The sequence below is a fragment of the Chelonia mydas genome, chromosome 26 (genome assembly GCF_015237465.2).
Source record: "Chelonia mydas isolate rCheMyd1 chromosome 26, rCheMyd1.pri.v2, whole genome shotgun sequence".
In the NCBI taxonomy this organism is placed as follows: Eukaryota; Metazoa; Chordata; order Testudines; family Cheloniidae; genus Chelonia; species Chelonia mydas.
In genome coordinates this window covers 3,419,473-3,444,125 of record NC_057859.1, presented here as the reverse complement: position 1 = coordinate 3,444,125, position 24,653 = coordinate 3,419,473, and the positions used below count along the sequence as shown (strand labels likewise).

Here is a 24,653-nt window from a genome sequence, read left to right as displayed (position 1 = left end):
ATTGGGAAATCAAAACCCGAACCACCCAAAAGTTGAGGCCACCTCTTTCCATTTGAGTCTTAACCTCTCTGTGCCTTCTGTAAAATGGGAAGGAATAACATTTGCCTCATAAGGACTTTGTGAACACTGAATGACGCTTCACAAAATATTGGATTTCCTCTGGCACCTATCATATGAAGATTACGTAGTGTTAATATGAAATCGACAAAATGCAAGTTCATTTCTTTGGCCTAGTAGTTGCTGCTTTGGGTTTTTTTTGTTTGGTTTTTTTTGAGTTTCACAGAACTGAGCCAAACCTTGCCGTGTTTTGTAGGGATTTGTAAAATTAAAAAATTGTTCCAATTTCAGCAAAAAGATATTCCTTTATTTTTAGAAAGGAAATGACATTTTTCAAATTTTGAAATTTTACTTTGATGATCAAATTTGATCTTAAAATATGGAAATTCCAAATTTGTAATTGAGTTGCCTCCCCCACCCCAAAAAAAACCCCCACAACCAAAAATCCAGCATTTCCTCTGAACTGTGCAAAAGGCAGAATATTGTAAAATAAAATAGCCATTTTTTCATGTAGTTTCACAGAAAATAATTTCCTATTTGTGCAGAGCTCCATTGCCTATTTCTCTTTCCTTCACTGGAAATCTGTGAAGCTCTTGATTTTGATGGATTTGGAAGGATTAGATCTGGTTACTGATTTGTTTACTATGCACCCAAGGGAATTTTAAATACCTGCATCTTGTAATGTTTCCCTTCCCTGCCTTGCTTAATAAATAGCTCTGAAATGCATCAGATTCCTAATACCTTGCCAGTTATTATAGAAAAGACTCCTGCTATTTGCAGTAAGTGTGAAAGTTCATCTAATTAGTTGATTTCAGTTCATTTGGCATTAAATAATTCCCAGAATTCCCATGTTTGTACAATATGTGCAACAGCGGGAATGACTCTCTGAAAGCAATTAAATTGCTTGTTTCAGAAGAGCTTGTCACTGGTCATTCACACACATCCCTACTATTACTCAGTCAGCAATTACACTGAGCCACAGTGACCATGGAAGGCTGCCAGTGACTATTATTGAGGCTATTCTGTTTCAGTGACAGTTTACTTCTTCGGGGGGGAGTTTCAGGCCACAGGTGCATTGTCCCAGTCCATTTCACATCATCCTCCGGACAGACGTCTTCCTTTCTTTTTGTGAGAGTGTTTTGTTTTCTTCTTGACACTTAAAAAATGTGACTTGTTGGGAATCCTCACCAGTAGCATGACTAAAACTCTCGATTCACAGCCCCTGAGGGTAAATGTAGTGTTGTTTGCAGCTTAACCTATATTTTGTTCCCACTATCGGAAATGAATTGTCCAACTTTGTGCTGGAGGTAACTTTGGCAAACTCCCTCCTCTCTTCCCCTGCCCCCCATGCACCTGTATTTTGTGCATTTGTCAGCAGCATCCATTTGGCATAGAGGGCAGGAGTTGAAGGACGTGTGCCTGTTGTGAGTGAGATAGGAGAGAGATGCACCTACCAAGTTAAATAACTAGGGTTTAACTCACTCTCTGGAAATATGGTATTGTTATCACTTCCTGCAGCAGCATCAAAATGGAGATAAGGAGATAAAATGCACCAGTCGTTCCTGAGTTACAGCAGAGAAGGGAGTAATAATTGAACAACTTACCCAAAATAAATAAATAGCAGTTTGTCTTGAGGGTTTCTAATAATGCCAAGACCATTTCTATGAATTTGCAAGAAACTCAGTGCATCTTTTATGAAAGTTGTTTATGAATGAAGTTTTGTGCTGTAGAGAGGGTTTCTTCACAGTACTCTTAGGTTTATTTATTTATCGCTGTTTAAATCAGATGTGATTGGTAAAGGGTAGCATTGCTTGCTGCTTGATTTCATTTATTTAATTTTTCAAATGCTTTCTTTATTACTTGGAAAATAAATAAATTGAAATATGTGAGAAAATACTTATTTACTTTCATAGTAGTAAATTATTTGTGAACCATTCATGATTCTTGAAAAAATGTAGTAATCACAAGCATAATTAAAGTACTTTAGATGAATACATTTTGAAACTCTGGGTTGTTTCTGAACCATTCATTTGGAATACTTGCTATGACCTTAATCCAGCAAAACCCTTAAGCATATGCTTATTTTTACATTCAGTGGGACTACTGACATATGGAACATTAAGCTTGTGCTTAAATACTTTACTGAAGCTGGGCCTATTTGTGTTGTGTTATTGGTGATCAAAGCCACTTGGTGGTGGTGGGTTTCTGCTCCCTGGTTGGATGACAGACTTTATACAGAGGAGAATGGCAGACGTACCGAATTATGCGCTTCTTGCTTGACTTTTTAGATAAACAAATGTAACGATTTCTCAACTCTGGGGATTCGTGAACACTTTCACAAATAATTGTGAACAATTATTATTATGACTCTTGTAACAGCAGAGCAGAATCAGCCACCCAGTTTTTTTCCATTTAGGCTTGATCCTTCAAGCACATATCTAAGTTTATTCATGTGAGTAGTCTAACTGACATTACTTAGATTGTCAACTGTTTGGGGGCAGGGACCCTCCTTTTGTTCTGTGTTTGTACAGAGGTCATTGACCAGGCTCCTGTGTGCTTCAATGATATAAATAATAATAAAAATCATGAGTAAGGTTATGCATATGCCAATTCTTTCCTGACTTATGTCTGTGCAACGTCACTGTCTTCAGTTCTATGGGCAGATTTTGGCCAGCAGTTATGATAACATTAGTAATAAAAACACAATTCACAAGTTTCAGAGTAGCAGCCGTGTTAGTCTGTATTTGCAAAAATAAAAGGAGGACTTGTGGCACCTTAGAGACTAACAAATTTATTGAGCATAAGCTTTCGTGAGCTACAGCTCACTTCATCGGATGCATTTTTTCCACTGAATGCATCTGATGAAGTGAGCTGTAGCTCACGAAAGCTTATGCTCAATGAATTTGTTAGTCTCTAAGGTGCCACAAGTCCTCCTTTTCTTTTTACAATCCACAAGGTTGAGACTGGACCCAAAATATAGTCCTCAGATAAAATAAAGACAGGGCATAACATTTAAACAATGTCATTTTTGTCTAAAAATTGAATCGGACCCTATCACTTCAATGTCATTGTTTTGCATATGTGTTTACAATACAGAAAGTGAGGGAAAATTGATTTGTGTGGGATGGAGGTTAAATTTAGCTCTGAATGGATGAGCAGGGAAAGAGATTCGTATCAGATACTGTAAATTTATAACTTAATGTCTGCTATCTCTCTATTACCTATTTTGTTCTATTGGCAGAATATAAATGTGTTCTCAAACCAGGGAAATCATACTCAATCTGGGAAAATTTGAGAGAGGCTGTATTTTTACACCATAATTTGTTTATCTTTACTACTATGAAAATATTGTTGATGACAAGAAAAGAATTAGATGGTGATATTGCCAGCTGGTGCATAAAATAGGCCTTACTTACATAGAGTAATATTAATGTTGTATTTGATTTATTCAAATAGAAAAGTACTTAAAGAAACAAAATCCTGAACTGACCAGTGGAGGATAGCTTATATGTGACCTAATAAGTATCTTTCATATCCAGCTTCAGATTCTATACTGAAATTAGCACAGCAGTTGGCTTTCCATTTTGTCTGTGTGGCAGATGGATGAGGCACTCAGATTTTGGCTACAAGTATTTTAAATATTTGTGTATTGCAGTTAACATAAATCAATTCCATTTTGATAAAAAAAAATGCTAGAAAAGTTTTCATTCCTTTTAAAAAATACTTTGAGATTTTTTTTTCCTTCTAATATTTATTGACACGTGAAGTCTACAGCCAGAAGGCACAGAAGTTCTTCTTGGTCCAGAAGTCACATGTGGCCCTCTAGATGTGACTGTCACCACTCCTTTTGCCTTGACTATACCGCATTGCGCAGAAGTAAATTCTGAACATTGGAATATTCACTTGAAAAAAAGAACACAACAAGGAAAATGGGAGGTAAGTTTAAACTGCCCCTTTCCAAAGGCCCTACTGGCGACAAAAATATACGATACAACCATCCAGGCTGAACTTAGAGCTAGTCAAATGGGGATGGTGGGAAGAGATGAATCCAGATGTTTTTAAAATCATTTTCCCCCACTGCAATTCAAAACTGATGAAAAATGTCACTGCATTTTATGATCTTGTCCCTGTCACACGATTTAGGTTTAGCTTAAGTGAGCTGTAGCTCATGAAAGCTTATGCTCAAATAAATTTTAGTCTCCAAGGTGCCACAAGTACTCCTCTTCTTATGACAGGTAAAGTTTTGCCCAACTGTTGTGTCTGCTGTTTCTAAGCCATTAAGAAATTCAAGTAGGTCTAAACTCTGCTAGGAGACCCACCCATAGCTAAACCTGACCAGCTGGGCAAAACTTTACCATGATGGAAAGAAAGGTAAGGAATTCCTTAAGAACCAAAGCATAAAGTTTAATATTTTTACATTTCTAGAGTAGTCTTCTTGGGTCTACATATTTCATGCCATTTTATATTCCATTTAATTGGTTGCCTCATTGGATTAACCTGTGTCAGTAATGTGTACGGGTTTATTATATGCTGCATAAAGTAGTTCCCATTTTCAGTTCAAAAGCTTTCAAAGTATCAGTCAATTCAATTGAGTTTTCCCATTTTTCCTCACGCTGTGGGAAAGCCCAACAGGAAAACCATCCATGACTTTCTTAACCTTCTCTGCCTGCCCCTCCCCAAGGATTTTATCCTATTTGTTGCACTTCTCTGCCTCATTTCAAGTTCAGCATAGTTCTTCTATACTTGATGCCGTTGCATTCAGTACTCGGTCAGTTTCATCAGCACTGGTTGCCAGTATTCAAGGACTATTGAGGAAAAATGAAATATTGCAGTGCAAATTCCCCAAACCATTTATCTAATGACAATACAACATGGCAAAAGAGTACGTGAAGACAAAATGTTGTATTTTTTTGGATCAGAATAAACATTATCTTGATAGTTGCTATAAGAGGATGTTAGCTGCAGACTGTTTTTCAAGGTTTGCTTATTGACTTCCTTCTTCAAGGTAATTTCTTAACCTGACATTAGGAAAAATTAGCTAGAAATCCAAGAACACTTAAGAAGATGCTAAAATTGCTTATGCATCATTATTATTACTACATTCTGCACACAATGGATTCTGCACACAGCCATAAGTGCTGCTGCAGACTCAGGGCTAGACTGCGAATACTTGAATGAGTAAAGTCTATGCGACCTTGCCCACAAAGTATTTTATGTTTCAAACAAATTAGAAAAAAAATGAAAAGAAACTAACAGAAATGTCCCAGCACCTGTTCTAAAAAGCCTTCTGATTTTGAAATATGATTTTCATTACATAGGAAGTGATGTCCATGGAAGAGGAAACTACTTCCTGCTACTGCCTGTTGGATCCTTATGCCTGTCACATTCTCTTAGACCGCTTTGGAACTTACGCGCTCGCTGGGGAGCCCATCTCTGACTGCGCGGTTAAACAGCTGAAAGTGGCAGTGTTTGGCTGCATGTCTTGCAATTCGCTGGATTACAGTCTGAGAGTGTACTGTATGGACAACACCCCTTGTGCATTTCAGGTAAATTATTTCAACTCGTGAATTTTATTGTAGTTATTTTTCTACAGAATTGTTGTTTATTATTTGTATTACTGTAGCACCTTAAAGCCCTAGTCATGGCCGTTGTGCTCGGCCCCACATAAACATAGAACAAAAAGATGGTTCCTGCCCCATGGAGCTTTATGCTGCCACTCATCATATGTGATTTAGTTCACTGGCGAGGTCACTGGACTGGAACTTCGGAGACCAGGACGCTACTCCTGGCCCATCCACTGACCTGCAGTGTGTCTTTGCTCCAAAGCACTTAAAGTGTGGGAGAGGAAACAGAGACACAGAGACATGAAGTGATTTGCCCAGAGACTCTCTTTCATTATGCATTTGCACTGCAGCAAGTACAATGGGGTGTTACTGTGATACAGATACTAAAATACCAGCCACTTACCCTGTGATGTGTCATATTTATCAGGATCATTAACCTTTACGTTCTCATTAGTCATGTCTCCCTTTTTTTGAATTGCAGCAAGAATTGGTCGGTGTTTTTTGACCCTTTCCATAAGAGTTGCACAATAATTGTGCCTAATATCTTTTAAAAACCTCAAATGGAACCCTGTAGTAGTTAATCAAAATTAATACAAATTTTTTTTCACATGGTGTTTCTGTAAAAATTGCCTTATTTGGAGTTTGCCGTGGCTGCAACTGGAATAAAAGACATGTCTTTCGGGAATAGAGATGAAGACAGTTGAGACAGCTAATTTTTTTTCCCCCATTCCTATTTTACATCACAGAAACATGGTGCTCTTAACAAAGCACGCTCTCATATAGTTCTGTTTTTAACAAAAGAAAAGCTAGTGGTAGCTAGAGAAGTGTGGTAGCTCTGCACTGACTGCTGAAAGATGGATGGTATGTACAACTAATGTCTAGTAAGATTTGTCTTGGTAAATCTGGGTGAAATTCTAAGGCCCCAATTCTGATCTTGCATACAAAGGCACATATACACACCCCTAACTTGCACTGGGTCAGAAACTGAGCGGGTATAAATCTGTGTAGTCCACTGACTTCAACGGAGCTACAAGAATGTTAATTGGCTACGGAGTCTGTCCCATTGTTGTGTGCATGTATGCCATAATAAAGAATGTTCAAAACAGTAATACTACAGGGCTTCAAAGCACTTTAGCAAGCAGAAATTCCAGAAACCAGTATTCTGCAACAGAGGAACTGTGAAAATGGCACATATGGGAAAACCAGAAACAAGTTTGTCTTATCCAGAGCAAAAGCAACCTACTACTAGTTTTTTCAGACTTGTTCTTATAGCATGCTATTCTCCTGCTGAATGATTCATCCAGCCTGCACTTTACTGAAAGAAAACAAACAAAAAAGCTTGATTTATTTGGACCATTTTGGGTCAAAAATTGCTGCTGCATTCAGAAAAAAACAAAGACGACGACTAGAGGGTTTTTCCCCCTTAATGTTAATGAAAATAAATGAATAAGACACGTCTATTTATACTTTAGATTTTGATATTTTTTAAAAAAATGTGTTTTAAGAATAATTACCATTTTTTTCCACTTATAGAAACCAGCACACGTTGTCTGTACATAAGACTATTATATGTTTATGAAATTCTATTTTCTCTATAAATATCCTATGTCAGTTCAGTGCCAGCTTCCTTTTAAATATAGAAATTGAGTAATTATCAGAAAAAATGTCAGCAATAGATAAATAGAAGTGCTGGTCTGAGTCTGGACTGCTGGGTACAAGCTTACGTGCCTCAATCTGTCCATTTGTAAAATGAAGATATTGCTTCACTTAACATAGGTGTTTTTAGCCAGGAGTCTTTGTGGCACCTTAGAGACTAACAAATTTATTTGGGCATAAGCTTTCGTGGGCTAAAACCCACTTCATCAGATGCATGGAGTGGAACATACAGTAGGGAGGTATAACAACTCCTCGGGGCAGTAGTAGTCTCTCTTTGTACCTCAGATGGTGCCAAGAGTATCATCAACACTAAAGGCTACATCATGGAGTAACCGCAAGCCCTGAGTAAGGTTGCACTGCTCCAGGGACCAAACTGTGACTGTGTCGAGATTCAATCTCTGATTTCCCCCTTCTGCTAGCAGGGAAGTAAACTGTGCCAGCACTTTTCCATGCACAATTCGCTTCCCCCTACGCTCTGCCTGAGCTGCTCTGGCCAGCATGTGGGGGACAGAGTAAATGCTCCCCCATTGGATGAGGAGTGGCAGCCATGCGATGACTCTGATCTGGGCAGTCTCCACAGGTGCACCCTTCTCTTCTCCTTGGGTCACAACTTAGCCCTATAAAAATAATAATAGAAGTGTAGGGGGCTGACATATAGGAAAAGGTCCCAGCCAGCCCAGTCCAGATGTATGATGCTGCAGTTTTGACAGGACCCAAACCAAAGGAATCATCAGATGTTTCCCCTCTGCTATTCTTTGACATGTGTTATTCTTTCTGTAGAACATGGATGCATGTGGTACTTGACACATGGGGTGCAATCCTTGTTCCACTCAATTCAATGGCAAAACTCCCAGGGCCCAATTTATAAAGGTATTTAGGTGCCTAAAGATGCAGCTAGGAACCCAGTGGCAATTTCAAAAGTACCTAGGTACCTGACTTCCATTGATTTCTGTGTGAAACAGGTTGATGTGCTCAATCCAAATCCCGGGGGACTGGCATCCAGGTCACAAGAGCCACCATCCAAGCAGGGAATAAAGGACTGATAGAGGCACAGGGACCGAATTCCCCCTTCTCCACTGTCAAAATGTGGTCCCTACATATCCATGCCAACTCACCTTATCAGGACCATGCAGCACTATGGATTCATTTTCCACGGCTGTCTGTCTAGCACCTTTAACGAGCATGCACATGTGTTAATATTGATATTTTCAATAGTAAAAACCCAGTAAGCCTCATCTTTGTTTTGTTTTTTCTTCCCGCCTCCTGTAGGAAGTAGTTTCAGGTGAAAGACAACAAGGAGGACAGTTGCTGGAGGAACCTAAGTTGCTGCATTTCAAAGGGAATACCTTTAGTCTTCAGATCTCTGTTCTTGATATCCCCCCTTTCCTCTGGAGAATTAAACCATTTACTGCATGTCAGGTACTTGTCAATATTCTACTTTTTTTTTTTTTTTTTAATTCAGAGGCAGTATGAGTTTTTACCAGTAAAAGCAGAGTGCAGGCAAAGCAGCTGCCTCTTTTATTTTGTTTTCGAAAGAAAAGCGTGGATTTAATCTCTGAGCAGCCAACAAAAAATGCAACGATGATTGTGAGAAATGAGGAATGAAACATGTCATGGAAAGCACAGTGGTTGTAAATCTCTCTCAGCTTACAGAAACATGCTTTTATTTCCCCCCACGTTGCATTTGGCCCCAACTAACTCCCTACATTCAGGCTCAACATCATCATTCCCGTTAAGAGCAGGTTTTCGATATCAGTAATTGAGTTGTCATTCCTGGACTTAATGCAAACAGTGAATGATCAGCTGAAATGGAGTGCATGTCTGCATGCATTTGAATGTCATGGGTTCAAACCATGGCATGTATCCATTTAGGCTCAGAAATGATAGAGCAGCAAGTTCTCCTGCCTGTGATGCATTAATTAAAGAGGCTGTCTAAGATGGGAAGAGCCTATCAAATGCATTCGTCCCTGAAAATGGTATGCAATCCATTGGCACAAAGTGTGTTAAAATAAAAGAAAGGAGCTTAATTAGTATGTCATTTCACACACCCTGCAAACAAGTAGGCAGAGAAGAGGAAAGCTGGGTCTCTTGTGATCTCTGGGCAAAAGTAGCCCTAAATGTATAAGCAGATTGTCCTAAATATCAGTGAAACTGAGCCAGAATGCATGCTCTATGCTAGAAATACAGATAATAGAGCATGAAGGTAATTTATGCCACGTAATTTCAGTGGAGGAGGAAAGAGAATGTTTACCCACAACCTGCTCTGAAGAAGTATCAAAGTATCTTGTTCTATTACATTTGTTTATTTTACAGTTTACAAAACAAACCTATCATAATCTATAGGCACACCTCCCACTTGTGTTAAACACACATTAAAATCTGTAGTTCTATGTGCATTACTAAACTTTTCAGCTAATCACAGGTTAGGGTTTGCTTACCCATAGACAAAGGCACTGCAGAGTTCAGTTAATATCAAATCTACATCACCTCCTGATTAACCCGTCCCAGAGAGTAAAAACCTTGCAGTACAATCAAGAATGATTCAAGGCACCATTAGAAATATCCTGCTTACAGAAGACTCTTCTAATAAAGGTGGAATGCAGTTGCACACAATACATTTGGGGTACTTTGTGCTGGTCTCTTCAGATTGCTTTAGTAAGAGAGGGTGGAGTGTCTTTCACAGGTTCCACTATAAAGAATTAGTATCATTTAAATGTCCAGTGTACACAAGAGCAGATCTCATGGTGACACTGGTGTGGCTTAAATGAATTTGCACACCCTGGCACCTACAGCAAAGCCAACACATTACAAGGGAGAGAATTCAGTCCCCATGGTCACAGCTAGTGCAGCAAAACAACTCATTTCAACAACGTTATTGGTAGATAATGCTACTGTTGAGAGGGCTGTATGTTCCCATACTCCTATACTGAGCAGTCAGTGCAAATGCTTGTAGTTTCAATGTTCACAGAATTCTACATTTTAGCACTGATGTGGCTTATTGCATGGACATCTGCAGTGGGGGGCTGCAGTTACATAAGAGAGAAGGAATCGGCCATTTAAAATTAGACTGGATGATAAAGTCTAGCCAGGGAAGGATAATCTGGATGACCCACTGGGATCTTTCCAACTCTCTTCCCCATGTTTCTGTGTATTTCAAGACTTTGGTGAGAGTTATTTGTGGTTGTTTATTTCTACAGAATGATGTCTGTAGGATATTATCTCCTTGCTGGATGTGAGTATGTGCAAAGTGGTGAGAGTTACTTGGAGGCCCCAAAGCATTTTGTGTGTGGTTCAGCACTTTCTCTAACGCCACGTACAATTTCTATGAATAAATACATTGTTTATGGTGTGTTAAACCTAGGTATGTGTGTACTCTGCTGGCAAGCAATATTCTGGCGCTTCCAAGCCAAATTGAGCTGCAGGGTGCTGTTAAAATAAGTCCTGATAGCCATGCAAATTTCTCCATATTTATCTTTATGGCTTGTAAGGGCCTCACTTCGCTGGATCTAATGCGAGTGGCACCCTCCAAAATAACTATTAAATGTATTGCTGAGAGATAAAAATATCAGATGAGGGAGTCATATCCCAGATAGCAGCATTTAAGTAATGAGTGCAGCCTGGGATGGATGGGATCAGGAACCTGCAGAATTTTACATGTAGTGCTCAGATTAACCACAATCGCCGCACTGGCGGCAAACAAAAATGTCTGCAAAACCTTTGTCATTGAAATGGATTTGACAGGATGATACTGAAGCCAAATAAATATTTGCATTTTATAATTGTGTGTAATTTGAACGACTTGGATGGCTGAGAAATAATTATTATTATTTTTAATAGGAACTGCAGCACAATTTGCACTAACTTCATATTCTCTGCTCAGTGAAACGTGGTCTGTGATGAATCTTTAGATCATCTGACAGCTTAGGTTTGGGCCCTGCGTGAACAAATAAATGTCACCAATTTCTGTCCTCTAAAAGCCCAAGCGTGAGCCCGAGCCCTAAGATCTGTTTCTCCAGGGTTCTGCAAATTTCTCTCCAATGTTGACTCCCTTTTTATTTCATGTCCCACCTTCAACATTTTCCCCCCAACCAAGGAGGACTGAAAGAGGCTCATGCTGACAGCACTCAGTGTGTGCTTGGCACTTTACAGAGCTATTAAAAGACCCTGTCCCAAAGAACTTACAATCTTTGTAGATGTGACCCAACAAGGGGAAGGTACCGGACTTTGTGGAAGAGGAGGATGACTGCTACTGATACCTCAGATACGGATTATAAAATCTTATACTTCAGGCCGTAAACCAATCTCTTACATCAGAGACCAGAATGAGGCATACTGTGGGAAGTATATTATGCCATGTCTGCCTCCTGCGGGTTTTTACACACAAGTAAGTCTATAAATGCTACATTTAGTGCTCCAAATGAAAGCTAAGATGATTACTCTGGAAAAATCTCATTACAGTTGCTCCATTTTTAATATTTTTTTAATGTTTTCTTTATCACCATTGGTATCTTGCTACTGACTCAGGAGCTAAATGTAGCACTGGATAGATGGACCTAGGGCAGATCCAGACTGGCAATTCCCATGTTCCTAACTTGCAGATAATTGGGTTTGGTGTGTGCATCTTGATTGTTCCATTCAATTGTGTGTGTGTGTGAGAGAGAGAGAGAAATAATTCAGTTCTTGGAGAGCACGTGGCAAAGTTGGAAGGGATTTGAATGATGACCCAGTGGTGGCTTCATAAGCAGACAGGGATTTTGTTCCTCGCAGAGTGGGCAGTATGCAAGAGGCTTGGAAGTGGGAGTGAGATAAGGCGCATGTCCATGTCATACTTAGCACCCAGACAGAGCAGGCTCCTGTCCGGCAAAAAAGGCACCCGATTCCTGCCTAATGATGAGATCCCAATGCAGCATGGTCTGGGAGTGCTGAAAGCTGTGCCCCATCTCCCTTATGGTAGCTTTTGTGATGCCCTAAGACCACCAGGTTTGCCTAGACTGTGGCTGCTTTAACTTGTGTTTTGCAACAGTCACCTGCACAACTGCCTGGAAAACAGGATGTTGAACCTAAATCAGAAAATATAGAGGCGGGGCAGTATGTATATGGGCTCTCAGTTCCGCCCACTTGAAATTCAGAGGAAGGAGGAACCCGTATCCGGGTTTCCAGTTTAGAAAATCTTTCTATCAAGTAACCGAATGCCATGGCAATGTGTCATCATAAAGTGTCACCCCATGGTGCACTGCCAGAGTCGTGCCCAGCAAGCACACTGTTAGATCCCTCTCTCTGTATTAGGGAGAAGGAGGTGAGCTGATTGTGTTGCTTTTTGTCTTTGCAATGGAGGCGCAAAACCTGTGGTAGGATGCTTTTTACAAATTGTGAATCAAAAGGAAAAGCAGTAGAGGTTAATCCCCCAAAAGATCCAACAGTATCAGGGGGAGTGTTTTCCTGTAATATACCAGCTGCATTTGGTCATGTTAGCTATCCCACAGAAGCAGACACTTAAAGCTGGGGCTCCCTCCCACCACTTTCACAAATGATAGGGAAACCCCTCTAGACGGTGAGTGTCAGATCAGGATAAAGCTCAGACCAACAAGGTATGAAGCCAGACAGCCACCTTCCTTAAGTAAAAAGCAGCTGTTTTTCCCAGCACCTTCTGTGTCTTGGAGGATCCAGAGCCTGTCTCCTGATAGGAGATGATTTACATTCTCTCCATCTGCTAGGAGCCTAATTATAATGGGGAATCAAACTAAAAATGTTTCCACAACACTCATAACTTCACAATACTTTGTCCTCTTGTATTACTTTTCACATAATTCTTCTCAGCTCAGTGAGTTCCCACATGAGTCCCTCTCCACTCCAAATGAAAGCAAAGATGATTACTCTGGAAAAAAATCTAATTACAGTTGCTCCATTTTTAATATTTTTTTAATGTTTTCTTTATCACCATTGGTATCTTGCTACTGCTACGGACTCAGGAGCTAAGATAGCTCTTCTAATTACTACTTAGTGCATCATTTTGTGTAAACCCTGACAGTCTTGAGAAGATGCAGAGTTAGCTGCATTTCAGGGGTGAGTAAAATTATCTCTAATCTGTATTAGCCTTCAGAAAGGCGCAATGATATTTTTGTTTGGAAAGTGAATTGATGTCTCCAATGGAAGCGGGCGGTAGATGTACAAAGTATCATCATATAATTAGTTTCATAGGGATATAGGTTTCTGTGCGTGCACCGAGTCTTATCTACTGATGAAAAAGGGGCTCCTCTTGGATAGAACTGGTGTACAGAAGGGAGGTAAGGAAGAGTAGTTCATGTGTTTTCCACTGAAATGAAATATTAAAGGTCACACTTTAAGGTTCAATTTATAATTAGCTTGTAAGAGGGTTAATACATGAGGATTAAATTATAAACACTTGATTAGAGTCCAGCAGCTAAATGGTTGCTTATAGTCATCTATAACATCTTCTACTGATGTGAGATCCCTCTTTGTGTATTAGGGAGAAGGAGGTGAGCTGATTGTGTTGCTTTTTGTCTTTGTAATGGCAGGAGGTGCAAAGCCTATGGTAGGATGGAAAACCTGTCTTCTGAAAGGAGACTCAAGGAGCTTGGTTTGTTTAGCCTAACTGAAAGAAGGCTGAGGGGAGATATGATTGCTCTCTACAAATACATCAGAGGGATAAACACCAGAGAGGGAGAGGAATTATTTAAGCTCACTACCAATGTGGACACAAGAACAAATGGATATAAACTGGCCATCGGGAAGTTTAGACTTGAAATTAGACGAAAGTTTCTAACCATCAGAGGAGTGAAGTTCTGGAATAGCCTTCCAAGGGAAGCAGTGGGGGCAAAAGACCTATCTGGCTTCAAGATTAAACTCGATAAGTTTATAGAGGAGATGGTACGATGGTATAGCATGATTTTGGCAATTAATTGATCTTTAGGTATTCATGGTAAATAGGCCCAATGGCCTGTGATCTGACTTACTACAGAGAATTCTTTCCTGGGTATCTGGCTGGTGAATCTTGCCCACATGCTCAGGGGTCAGGAAGGAATTTTCCTCCAGGGCAGATTGGAAGAGGCCCTGGGGTTTTCCACCTTCCTCTGTAGCATGGGGCACAGGTCACTTGCTGGAGGATTCTCTGAACCTTGAAGTCTTTAAACCATGATTTGAGAACTTCAATAGCTCAGACATAAGTGAGAAGTTAATTGCAGGAGTGGTGGGTGAGATTCTCTGGCCTGCATTGTGCAGGAGGTCAGACTAGATGATCATAATGGTCCCTTCTGACCATCATATCTATGAGTATAGCCATTTAAAACACACTCATGTCTATAATATGCTTTAGCATCAATTAATTTATTAATGCTTTACAAATGGAACCATAATATTAAGTATGACCAAATTAAATCTGATTTCTGTTCTTTCTTTCAGTGGCCAGCTCCGCACACTTCTTAAATCAAGTCTTTCTTTCAGTATTTACGGAGCTAAAATTTAAAGAGAACACTGGCAGGGTAACCAACACTGGTGCAAAATAATACATTTAAATCTGCCTTTGAAACCCAATTCTCTTCCTTTATGTTAAGATAATGCCTCATCTGAGCCATTTAATGCTTATTCCCCCCCCCCCCCCCCCACACACACACACGCATACTTTCTAGTTTGTAAATTTGTTGTGACTTTAAAATATTTTTAAATTAATGGACTGTTTGAATTACTTTCCCTGTTTAGAGTAACAGCCGTGTTAGTCTGTATTCGCAAAAAGAAAAGGAGTACTTGTGGCACCTTAGAGACTAACCAATTTATTTGAGCATAAGCTTTCGTGAGCTGAGCTGTAGCTCACGAAAGCTTATGCTCAAATAAATTGGTTAGTCTCTAAGGTGCCACAAGTAGTCCTTTTCTTTTTCCCTGTTTAGATGATTGCAAGGCAAGGATATAAGACTCCTGTAATAACTTTCCCTGAGTGGGGTAATAGTTTTCTTTGGATCCCTTTCACAACACTAAAGTTCTAATTGCTCCTATTGGGCATGTGCTCTCCTGCGCATATCCAGACCCTCATTGTCCTAGGAAATCAGGGTAGCCAGGAATACCTGAAGTTTTATACTGACCCATTACAGTAATGGCTGTGTTGTTCATAGATGGTATTAATTCTGAAAAAGGAGCAGTGTGAGATGGTCCAAAAAGAAAAAAACAAGATAGGCTAAAGTAGAAAGGAAAACAGGTTGAATGCAGGAGACATTTCCCTAACTGTGAGGTGTAATGTGCTGTATATAAGTCTCTCAAGAGAAGTGGCTGAAGCCCCATCACTCAGATTTAAAATTGGACTAAAGGTGGCACTGGAAAATGTGCTGTGCGGATTGATCCTGCAAGACTGGTTGACCTAAGGGAGGGGTCTTTTCCATCTCCAGTTTCAAGGATTCTATAATGCTTATTGTGAAAACCAGAGAGCTCCAGGGTGTGGCAAGAATTTGGAATTCTGGAGTCTGATGGGGGTAATAAATGTATTTCACTCAGAGGAGTTTAATTCTCTCTCGTCATCCATGTCGCTGAGTGAAATTTAAGCTTGCAGTAATTTTAACATTGCAGTTTTCAATTGGAATTGACATTAATTAGTTTTGTTACTCGACATTCACAGGGACATTATTACAAAAGCAATTCCAGCAAAATCGTGTATATAATTATTATTTGTCTCCTGCTTTGCAGTTGTCACAGCTTCTCTCTCCTTTGGGATGTATTTCTTTCACAGGAAGTTCCTTTCTCTCGTGTGTGGTGCAGTAACCAGCAGCCACTGCACTGTGCCTTTTCACTGGAGCGTTACACTCCCGCAACCACACACCTGTCCTGCAAGATCTGTGTTCGGCAAGTCAAGGGCCATGAGCAGATCCTACAGATCCAGACATCTATTCTAGAGGTAACTTTTCTTCATCTAGTTCTGTCACTAAGTTGCTGTGTAACATTGGAGACAACCCTGCCTCAGTTTACCCCATGTAAAATAGTGTTGCCTTTATATCTGTAGCCAGCATTTCCCCTCTGGAGAGCTGCTGCTTTCAGCTCAGCTTCCCAGTGAAGGAGAGGTCTTTGATGCAGAGTTTGGGTATATTATAAAAGTAACTTGGTTTATTTACACACCCACACCAGTCATTGAACTGAGGTGGTCAACAATAAGTAATAATACCACACAACGATAGTTTACTGTGCCAATGATAGATTGGCCTGAAGTAAGTAGGTGTTCAAAGGGGAAGAGGTAAGGCACATTGTGTTGTGCAGATGAACGCAATGACAGATTTAAGTGTTTTAGCCACAAGGCTGTCCTTTCCTCCCCCTCTAGATGAAGTTAGCTGTTGCAGGATTGTGGCTTTATCATGTTAACTCAGTTTCTGGATTCAGTGCTGGATTTTTATTTTGGGCATTCAAAGTCTTACAGATCATCATGTTCAGGGCTAACAGGTATTTTTTAAAAACCCCTGATAGATGCTGGGTCTCGATTTGCATTAATGTTCAGCAAGAGTGAGTTTGTGATCAGCATTGGAAAGGACCTGTCCTGAATAATCAGGCTTCTCCTCTGAAGCCTTGTGATATGTATAATACATAGTCTTAGTGCTGGATTTCAGAGAAGGAATATGAATTGTGGAAGAGGTTATCAATATTAGACAGAGAATGTTGAAACTTTCAAGGATATGAGAATAGTGGTTTCTTACAAGTACAGAGCAACAATTTACACATTGTGGTGAAGCCCTTGTGGCTAATGCATTGAAGTGGGACGCTGAGTTCAGTTCCTGGCTCCTTGCATGGGAAAGTCACTTAATCTCTTTGTACCCTCAGTTTCCCACCTATAAAATAGGGATAATGGAGGCATTTTCTGTCATGTCAATTTACATTGTAAGCTCTTCAGGCCACTGGACTGTGTCTGTACAGCATCTAGCATAATGGAGCACACAGATAATAAATAGGAGTAATTTTTTCGTATCTCCCTTGTATGCTATTGGGGATTTTTCTTGCGTCTGTTTCCCCCACATGACTCAGTCCAACAGTATTGTGATTGCCCTAATTTCAGATCAATTATTTAACACTACTTATTTGCCATAACTTCTTGCAGATGTCTGTCATCTATTTTTCCTCAGTTAAATGTTGCAGTGGTGGGTTTTTTGAGGAGGACTAGCTGTCCATAAACCCCAGGTACATGTTAGACTAAGAAAACTTGGAGATAGAGAATATTCTAAATATGGCAAAAGTGATGGAAGGATGAGGCTAACTTGACTGGGGGGGGAACTGAATACTTGAACTTCTCATTGCTTTACAATTCCCACAGCAGTGGCTTATCTCAGAAGCGCAGGGTATGAAAATCCACCTTTTCTGATTGTTTAAATTAAACATGCAGAAGAACAGTAATGTATCTACAGCATTCCTATTACTTTGCATGGATGCTTTCTAGGATGTATCATAAATATTAAATTATAGTGATGTTACTAGTATCTTCATATAGTATTTATACGTCAGTAGCATCCAGTAGGGCCTCAATTCAGATGTCTACAAAACCAGACAGTCCCTGACCTGTACAGTTTAAAGTCTCAAACTGAAAAGAGATGAAGATGGCAGAGGGAAGAGGACACCCTGTTGAAATGTGAATTAAGTCAGAAAAACTAGTATAGTTGTATTTGCATTTGTAAAACAGAGGCAATATGATCTGGAAATAACAGACTTTATAGTATGCAGTATAGTTGTAGCTGTGTCAGGCCCAGGATATTAGAGAGACGAGGTAATATCTTTTATTGAACTGACTTCTGAGCCACACAGAGCTCTTCTTTAGTTCTGGGAAAGAAACTCCCAGCATCACAAGAAAATGTAAGTTGGAACAGACTGTTTAGTTAGCAAGAGACCATTCAAGGTAGAGTGGCCTGTTAACACCTCTGCTGTCATAGGACAAAGAGGAGATTAGTGGGTTACAGATTGTTGTACTAAGCCAGAGTGTGTCTGCTCAATCCATCATTTTTGGTGTCTAGCACAGAAATGAATTTAAGTTCGCAGGTTTCCTATGAGGACTGGTAGGTCAGATATAGAGTGATCACTTTATGAAAAGCATTCACTCATGGGTGAGAGCATAGTGATTGTCTGATTTCACCCACATAATTGGTATTGGGGCAATCATTGCACTGGATGAGGTATACCACATGTGAGGGGCAGGGTTGGTCACTGTAGCAGTGGACTTACATATGCAGGTTTTGCATCTGTTGTTCTGTCAGGGTCTGGTGCCACTTTGTAGTGCTGACAGCATCAACTCGATCTCCAGATCAAGCTGGGCTCTCTCTGCCTCCAAACCAAATATCACCACTAGTGATAATGCAACCTGCAATCAAAACAAATTGGATAATGATGTCAGAGGTGGACTACAATCTATAAAATGGGATAATAGCAATGATGTACCTCAAAGGGGTGCTAGGCAGCATACGTGTACTATAAAAGGACCTTAGATACCAACTGACCTATTAACAGTTTTGTTTTTTATCTTTTGTGTAGAATGAGAGAGAAACCATCACTTTGTTTGCACGTGAGGACAGCAACTTCCCTGCACAAACTGGTCCAAAAGCCTTCAAAATCCCATACTCCATTAGACAGAGAATATGTGCGACATTTGACACACCTAATGCTAAAGGCAAAGACTGGCAGATGTTAGCACAGAAAAACAGCATCAACAGGTAATGAAAGGCAAGTTGGAAAGGTGAACATTTATATACACAATGGGAATAATCTGCTGCTGTGATTTTTTTTTCCTGTTTATAAAAGATATTCAAATAAGAATTACTATAGTTTAACTGGAGGAGAAAACAGTTGCTGTTTTGGGCCAATCCTGCATGATGTTAAGGAAGTCTGAACTTTCAAGTTATCTATGTTCTGGAATGTCTTCTCCAACACATACACATGGTGGCTTAGCAAAATAGGTAATTGCAGAAGGCAGAGAGATTTCTACATTGCTGTATGATACAAAGATAGGCTATCATATGTCCCCTAGGGTTTGACACGCACTGAAAAAATTGTTTGGCCTCTTCTCTCCACAGACTATTTTGAATTGGAATGTGAAGAAAAAATTACATTAACTGATGCTTTTTTAACCTGACAAACGTATGTTTAAAAAACTTCCCCATCTGTCCTACCAATAGTACAGCGTTATTAAGCGTGAGAGAACTAGAGTGGGGAAATATCAAAATTTATGCTGCTTGCTTGTTTAGTCCAAGTGGAAAAGTCAGTGTCTTACTTTCTGCTTCTCAGGAAAATAGTACAGGAGAATATTTAAATATGACCAAATAACTTGTTTACATTGATCTAATAAAAGCAAAATTTAAGAAGGCTAGTGAGAAGCAGGATGGTTAAGACCCTGGAGTGGGACTCCAGCAATCTGGGCTCAGTTACTAATTCTGCCACCTATGCTCTTAGTAAGTCACTTATTAGCCTCCCATTTTACAAATGAGGACTTGAGAGATTATTTTCTTTGCTTCACTATATCCATGTGAGGAATCAGGTACTACGTTGTGGGGGGGGGGCTCAGATACATGCATATACCTTCCCCGTAGTTAGGAACAGGAAATAACTGTATAAAGTCTAGTCCTTGTGGCACCTTAGAGACTAACAAAATTATCTGGGCATAGGCTTTATCTGATGAAGAGTGTTTTAGCCTACAAATGCTTGACAGTGTATGGTAACTCTTGACTTTTTAGTGGAAAGTCTTTGCAGAATTTGTTTTTATAAAGCCTAAATCTTAGATCTAAACCACCCAATAGTTCACCTAACTTTGCAGCACTCTGTATAGCTGATATTCAGGGTAGTCCTTGTGCTAATTCCCACCTTGCCCCCCAATCTAGGTGAAGCTCACATTCCCATTTTCAATACGTAGAGCTGGTTTTCATTTAAACTGCTCCTACTTGGAAAATACTTCTCAGCTTGGTTTTTTTTTATAAAACCTTTTCGACATCTCCCTTGCTCCAACAGTGGGTTGTTCCTCATAGAGTTGGTACTCAGTAAAAGCTCATAAGCAACAAGCTCCTCTTTTTGTAAGGAAGGGATGATTTAGAGTGTGTACATGGTATTATATGCCTGCATTTGCTTCAGAAATACACTTGGGTCAATGCATTAGTGACCACTGTGGCTGAGTGTCATGTTCATCCTCTTTTGTGCAGGGTGCTTAGCCCATTTAATATTTATGGGTTTTTTTAGCTAGTCAGCCAGCTATAAATGCAAGTTATCCATTAAACAAACAGTGGCTTGGAGAACGTGCTGGTTCATTCACAATGGGTGCTTGAGTCACTTTTTAGTAGAGTCACAATGAAGAGAGGCATTTTGTCAGGATCAGTTGAGTAAATAAAGATTGAGAAATCAAAGAAATTAATACATTGGGGTTTTTATAAGACATTAACCTTTCTAGGAGAGAGTAGATACACACACACCAGTTAATGCTGTGGCTTTTAGACAATATTTTCTTCCACTTATCAAGAACACTGTGATAACCAGCTTATTAATGTTGTTTGTATTACCATAGGAGCCCCAGATATGGACCACGACTCCCTTGTGCTATACAAACATGGAACAAAAGGATGATCCCTGCCCCAGAGAGCTTTAAGTTAGTTACCTTGGGTGTCTAGCCATAGTAGAAAATGAGAAGTCAGCAGAATTAACCTATTTAATGAGTGGAGCACTGCTGCACAGATTGAGATCATTGTGATAAAGTAGTCTTACTGGCAAAACAAATTCACCCTTCCATTCAGAGTAGCCACTGAACACTTGTGCAGAGAAACGCAAACCAGCCTTCAACAGGGTGAGAAAACGTCTACACTGGCACTGCTGTGTGTTCCAGTGAGTGCAAGTGGTGTGAACTAGGAGACGCTGCTCACTCAGCACAGGACTTGCCAGCCTAGGCCAAAGCAGTGACTCACTTACTCTAGTAGCTTTCCCCAACAGTTACTACTGCCAACTGCTTCAGTGCAATAAACCTCATGATGGACAAATATAGAACAACCTGCCCATGAGGAAAATTCCTTCCTAACCTCCATCAGTTAGTGTTTCTCTTATGGCATGAGGATTTATTGCCCTTCTATTTTTTTTTTAAACGTAAAGTCCGCTAAACTCTTGACCTCCCTGGTATCTTTTTGCAGTGATTAACAGGTATTTCTGACTATTGGTGGCTCACATGACTTCTTCCCCTGATCCCAGTTTCTAAGGCAACTTGTATTGTTCATTGTTTGTATTAGGATAGCATCTAGAGGCTCCAAGCAAGATCTTATTGTGCTAGGGGCTGTACAGACACATTGTAAGTAGACAAAGAATGAAAGTATCTTTGCACAACATACTTTATGATCTGTATCTCTGAAATAAAACCTTCGTTCAGGCCTGAAACTTCCATTCTCGTACTTCATACTTAACTAAAGCACCACACTCAGCGGCAAACCTACAAGTGGCTCAGTGCACTGCTTTCTCACATTACCCAGTCTTTATCCTTTGTAGGATCTAGCCTTAAGTAAAACACCAACAAAGTCAGGTCAGACTGAGCTCCTTACTGGATTATTCTTCACGGGTTTCTAAAGTCATGAAACCAGATAAGACTGAACCATCATGTACTTAGTGAAGGAAGAAAGTATGATTCATTGGGTTCTTAGGGACTGCAGAGCTGTATTCACCATAGTCACATATTGTACAAGCAGGATTCATGTTAAACTAAGCCAGGCATCACTTCTGGAGAAAATTCAGAAACAAGCTGTGTGTGCGTGACCAGAGGCTGCTCTGCAGTTTTTTAGATACCACTGAGAGTCGATTCAGTCTGGTTTTCAGATGAAAACCAGACTGAATCAAGTGCAGTTTTTGTCTCTCCAATTACTTGCTTTTGGGCACATAAGTGGCTTTCATTAAATGAAACCAGTGCAATATGGAAGACATTAATATTTTTCATGGTACCAAGGGGGAATTGAAAACATTACAAGTATAGTGCCTCCTCAAAAAGTATTTGTTTCCTGTTCATTAGAGACTATTAGATAGTTTCTCTCAGGTAGTCTGTGCTATAAAAAACAAATCTACATATATTCATTTGACTTTGAGACTAGAATAATAATCCATGGGGTGGGATGGAAACTCATTTAAAATTAGCATCCGAAGAATAGGCTAGAGGAAATAAGGATGCACTGGCAGAGCATGGTAGATGATCTTCCCTTAGGAGCAGTCGTTGTCCTTCTGTGAAGTGTATGAGGTCAGTGTCTGTTATTGGGAATTTGAAAGCACAGGGGTTGCTAATGAAACACACTGTTTTAATCAACAGTGCTTCTCCATAAAACAAGCTCCCATTGAAAATTTTTGCTGTTTTCAAACTAGTTTTCTATTAATGTCAGCCAATCACTTGAAGCGTCCGAGCTCCCAGTTTGAGCGCAGGTTAGGATCTCAAACTGGAATAGCTGACCCTACCTTACTGAGAAATGGCATGTCTTTCCAACTCCAGTTTGCCTCTGGTTTGTTTGTTTTTTTTAACTAGTCCATGCACAATAAATCATAGGAAGTGACCTTGAGAGGTCATCGAGTCCAGTCCCCTGCCTCATGGCAGAGGGAAGTATTATCTAGACCACTCCTTTGCTCTTAAAAATATCCAATGATGGAGATTCCACAACCTCCCTGGGCAATTTATTCCAGTGCTAAATCTCCCTTGCTGCAATTTAAGCCCATTGCTTCTTGTCCTATCCTCAGGGGTTAAGAGCACCAAATTTTTTCAATCTTCCCTCACAGGTCATGTTTTCTAGACCTTAGTCATTTTTGTCACTCTTCTCTGGATTTTCTCCACATCCTCCCACAACTGGACACAATACCCCAGTTGAGGCTTGAGTAGAGCAGAAGAGTTGCTTCTCAGGTCTTGCTTATAACACTCCTGCCAATACATCCCAGAATGGTGTCTGTCTCTTTGAAATGGCTAGCACACTGCAGTTTACATGGAGATATATTTTTGGAACAAACAAATACATGGGGCTTCACTTTGTTATTTCTTTTGCATGATTTTTATTACTACTGGAAAGAGTGATTCCAGCATTGGCAGCAGACAGAACACAGCATTTACCTGAGCCATAGTTATTATTCCAGTCTACAATACACTAATGGCACACCAGCATAGCAACAAGCATGAACAAGGTCACTGTACACTACTTTCCCTCATTAACTGCAAGGGTATTTTTGCTAACTTTTTTTTCCCTACTGAATGCATCCGATGAAGTGAGCTGTAGCTCACGAAAGCTTATGCTCAAATTTGTTAGTCTGTATTCGCAAAAAGAACAGGAGTACTTGTGGCACCTTAGAGACTAACACAGCTGCTACTCTGAAACTCTACATTGTGTATCAAAGCCCTGATGCTAACATTCATCGTGTATACCTGCCTTTTATACAACAACTTGTCTGCAGGCAGTGATCTGGCAATTTTAAAGTACAGCCACTCGTTCACACACACACAAATGCGGACTTTCCATCTTTCAAAGGCAGTGACTCACAGAACCCAGGGTTAAATGGAAACTCTCTGGTAGCAGTAAGGTGGGGAAGAGAGCAGGAGAGACTATCATACCAAGATGGGGTGTCAGAAAGAGACACACAAAGTTGTTTTTTTTAAATATATAGTTGTGAAATTTTGTGGGGATAAAAATAGTTAGTATCTTACTCAGCAAGTAGCATAGTGACTTCACTGGAACTATTCAAGTCAGGTATTATTCTAGATGAGTAACAATCTGGCTTTAACTCTGAGATGGATATTAATCTACACCTGACAATGTACAGAAGTTACTTAATATAAAAAAATCTCTATAGTGAAGTAGAATTAGTCATCTCTGTCTATACACACACAGTTCACTATTCCTGTATAACATTCTGCCATTTAAAAAAGCATTGTACATACTGCAAAAAAAAAAAAAAACCTGTGAAAAGAAGTGGGTTTTGCCTGTTCTTTTTCTACCCCTGTGCAATGTTCCCTCTAATTTTTGACAGGCCATGCGCGCAAAACATTTCTTCTGTGCAAGTTGCGCACATGGGTACAGGTTAGAGGGAACACCAGGTGTTTGGTGGCAAACATTTGAGCAAAGGTTTTTCTAGCTGTGCCTAAAATGATAAATTACTCAGCTATACTGTGCTTTGTTTGGAGAAGGGGGATTATAGGAAGTTCCATTTCCACCTTTGAATGTAAGAGAAATAAAAAGTGCAGATGTGCTTTGTTAGTTTAAATTAACTCCACTCTAGTTTGCAAGTAGGGGTTGGGTCGTTAGGACAAACTGTACAGTTACTTAAACTGAAATAATCTCAGCAAGGGAAATGCTTCCCTCAGCTGCTATAGGATACAGCGAGGGCTTTTCTCACATGCACAGGTGGAACTGAGCAAAGATGACCTGATGT

At 39.9% G+C, this 24,653-nt stretch overlaps 1 protein-coding gene across 8 annotated transcripts in view; it reads left to right on the top strand.

The window, feature by feature from the left end:
* The window catches only part of UNC5D (unc-5 netrin receptor D), a 412,207-nt gene that overhangs the window by 377,926 nt on the left and 9,628 nt on the right, over positions 1–24,653 (top strand). For all 8 annotated transcript variants that reach the window (XM_043536305.1, XM_043536308.1, XM_043536304.1 and 5 more), the window contains 5 exons: positions 3,825–3,993; positions 5,376–5,603; positions 8,547–8,696; positions 16,009–16,173; positions 18,777–18,955. In XM_043536305.1, coding sequence (XP_043392240.1) covers positions 3,825–3,993; positions 5,376–5,603; positions 8,547–8,696; positions 16,009–16,173; positions 18,777–18,955 — 891 coding nt within the window. The remainder of the gene's footprint in view (positions 1–3,824; positions 3,994–5,375; positions 5,604–8,546; positions 8,697–16,008; positions 16,174–18,776; positions 18,956–24,653) is intronic.